The sequence below is a fragment of the Ambystoma mexicanum genome, chromosome 8, assembly GCF_040938575.1.
Source record: "Ambystoma mexicanum isolate Mex_15411 chromosome 8, UKY_AmexF1_1, whole genome shotgun sequence".
Classification (NCBI taxonomy): domain Eukaryota; kingdom Metazoa; phylum Chordata; class Amphibia; order Caudata; family Ambystomatidae; genus Ambystoma; species Ambystoma mexicanum.
Genome location: NC_090929.1, coordinates 818,793,893 through 818,797,269, shown reverse-complemented (window position 1 = coordinate 818,797,269; position 3,377 = coordinate 818,793,893). Strand labels below are relative to the sequence as shown.

At 39.8% G+C, this 3,377-nt stretch overlaps 1 protein-coding gene across 1 annotated transcript; it reads left to right on the top strand.

Moving 5' to 3' along the window:
- Nucleotides 1-1,116: 1,116 nt before the first annotated feature.
- LOC138472693 (uncharacterized protein F54H12.2-like) lies at nucleotides 1,117-2,418 on the top strand. The gene has a single exon (XM_069610983.1). The coding sequence runs from the start codon at nucleotides 1,117-1,119 to the stop codon at nucleotides 2,416-2,418; it is 1,302 nt and encodes a 433-aa protein (XP_069467084.1).
- The last annotated feature ends 959 nt before the right edge of the window (nucleotides 2,419-3,377 follow it).

Here is a 3,377-nt window from a genome sequence, read left to right as displayed (position 1 = left end):
AGGACTCTCAGGGAGGCTTTTCAATTCCGCCGCTGCTGTCCCGGTTCCGGCTTTCCGACCAGGTTAGTGGAGTTTTATATCTCATTCTGGACTATCAGATTAGAGTGTTACAGTTACACGCCGGCTTTCCTTCTGGATTTTACAGCAGTATACAAGCTTTGTTAGAGGCAATCAATAAAAGTCTCACAAACATTGAACGCTATTCTGATATACAGTTGTTTCTGGATAAGCTGCAGAGAAAAGTTTTTCTAAAATCGAAGGATCTTACCACCGGGTTTATATGTACTGGGAAGCTTTTTCAGGTTTTGGGAAGCGTTCAACATGTAAAAAGTATTAAAGATTTGGACAGAACACGTGCTGATATTGATGGGGGCTTTTACAGTCTTATGATCTACAGTGATATAGTAGAATATCAAAGGGTCAGTGACTCCTACGCCCCCCTAATGAGAACAGCCCAGGTGAAAGGTGAAAATAATGGCATTGTTAATATACAATATATTAAACCTGATTATATACCGGTTTCTAAGAGTCATTTTGACACCATCAATATACAGATAAGGAATGATCAGGGGGAGTTGGTGTCATTTAAATACGGGAAGGTCCTAGTGAAACTACACCTCCGTCCTAGGAGAGAAAAAGACTATTAAAAACATTGTATTTATGAAAAACTATGGGGAGACGTACCTTTATAGGGATTATTACCACAGACAAGCTGGTTATGGCAATCAACCTTACTTTCAAGGGGCGCCCGTTGGTTTAGGAAGTATTTTTAGAAGCCTCATTCGAAGGGCTATGCCGTTTCTACGAAAGGGTTTTGAATTAGCCAAGCCACATGTGAAAACAGCAGCTACAAATATTGCTAAGGATGTGGTGTCTACGGCTACAACTTCCATCGCAAATCGTTTTAACCAACCACCGCAAGAGGGTTCTGGCCTGGTTTATGTGAAAAAAAACACAAACAAAAGAAAAAGGAAAACATCGCACAGATGGGGGCCTCCAGGGCCGCATAAAAAACCAGGATCAGCAACGAAAACTGCTCAGAAGAGAAAAAGAACTCGTAAGAACAGATCGACCAAGAAAAATAAAACTAGCCCCGGCATCAATATTTTCTAAAAGATGGCGTTTATCCATTGTGCGTCGGGGAAATATGTTCAATCTGAACTCGATCTGTTTGCTGTACCCCCGACACAAACTAGCATCGAAAACAGCTTTTATATGGAAGTCGCTCCGCTTGCTGCACTATCTCCACTAGCGCCTATAGAGTTTTACATATCAGGCTCAACAGATATGTACCTGGATTTAAATGACACGTTACTTTACCTCACTTGTAAAATAACAAAGGCTGATGGATCAGCTATCCCAGCAACGGCTAAAGTTGCTACGATTGCTTACCCCGTGGCTACCCTCTTTAATCAGGTGTATATTACTCTAGGCGACCGTCTGATTACACAGAGCGGCAACATGTTCGCCTATAGGGCCTATATAGAAAGCATTTTGAACTACAGTAATGACGCTTTGGACACTCAATTTACAGCGGGGCTTTTTTATAAGGACACAGCAGGCCATATGGAGGATTATGCTCTAGATGGGGCTAATGCTGGTTTTATAAAAAGAGCGGCACATGCCACAGGGAGCAGAAATTTTGATTTACTAGGCCGTCTACACTCCAATCTATTTTTCCAGGAGAAACTAATGGTAAAAGGCATTGATCTGAAAATTAAACTTTCTAGAAATAAAGATGCTTTTTGCCGTAACAGCGATGATGCTGAACCCTACAAGCTGATCATAGTATCAGCTAGTTTATTTATTAAAAGGGTGAATGTGTCCCCCACGGTCAGATTAGCTCATGCTGATGCTCCACAAGTATCAAACTTAAAATATCCGGTGGAGCGGACATCTTTGAAAATGTTCAGTGTTCCAGCGGGTAACTGTGTCGCCATTCAAGATAACTTATTCCTTAGACAGTTACCGAAAATAATCATCATTGGTTTTGTGGACAACACAGCTTTTTCTGGGGCTTACGCCAGCAACCCTTTTAATTTTAAACATTACAACATCAACTACGCAGCTCTTTTTAAAGACGGGATCGTTATACCGTCTAAAGCCTGCAGCCCCAGTTTTCAACAAAAAAATACAATTGGGGAGTATTTGGGACTTGTCTCCATCAGCGGTAAACACTTGCATGATAAAGGTTTTGTGATACCCCGTGATGATTATGATGGGGGTTATACTCTGTTAGCTTTTGATTTGAGACCTGATAATACATCAACCGGCCATTATAATCTTATTAGGAATGGTAATCTACGCATAGAGGTACGCTTTGCTGCAAATTTACCCAACACTGTGAATCAAATTTATATGGCTCTATTTGACTCGGTTATGGAACTCAACAATCAACAAGTATTGTACGACATGTAATGGATACTTACCAGATCAAATGTTTTCTAAGTAAAGACAAACGCGCTAAGAAAACATTCAAGGGTGTGTATTCATGTGATAACCTTCCAAGAGACATAAGTAATGAGCGACCCATTAGTCTTGTGGCGAACACCGATCCCCAAGATCAGGAAGGCACCCATTGGATAGGTATGTTTATAAACAAGGATACAATAACCGTCTGACAGCTTGGGGTGTTTCCCAAGCCACCCCATATACCGAGGCGCAATCCTGGACTATGTGAGGGATATAGCCCCGTCATACATTATAATAGAACACCTGTGCAACATCCTGAAGACATCACGTGTGGACAGCACTCCTGTTACTTTGTATCTAGCATGTCTGAGAAACACTCTCTGATAAGGGTTATGCAGACCTATTCACTGGACCTCCGGCAACATGATGTCATGGTTACTGCTTTTGAGAATAAGAACAGCTTTTGGAGATCCCATGTAAATGTTTTTGATCGTTGGCAAAAATGTACTCTTGTTACTAAACCTTAAAATTGTGTACACATATAAATAAGCACAATTTATTGTCTTATTTTTCATTTATTTAATATTTTATAAGCATACATAGTTAGACATGATCGAAATGATTAGACGTAACGCATTTGAAAGTATGAATAATGTTTATTGTAATTATAACCTTTTTTTTACAGAATGGAAAGCTAATATTATTTAAAAATAATATACATGTACATACATATTTTACAACGGTTAAAGAATGTGTTAAAGAAAAAAGAGGTTACACATTAAACCAAGAGGCGCGTTTACTGGATTTATTTTTTTTATTCACATTTCAGATGATTCAATAGCTGATGTTAGGGGTTTGATCTCAGAGTCTTTTAAATTTTCCAACAGTTCGCGATGTCCCATATTTCCAATTAAGGTTGCGGGCAGGTTCACACCGGCAGCTGCTTGCATAAACAGGTCCCCCCT

Bases quoted from the DNA above. Each gene is read 5' to 3' on its own strand.
- LOC138472693 (XM_069610983.1), top strand. From the start codon at position 1,117: ATGGCGTTTATCCATTGTGCGTCGGGGAAATATGTTCAATCTGAACTC.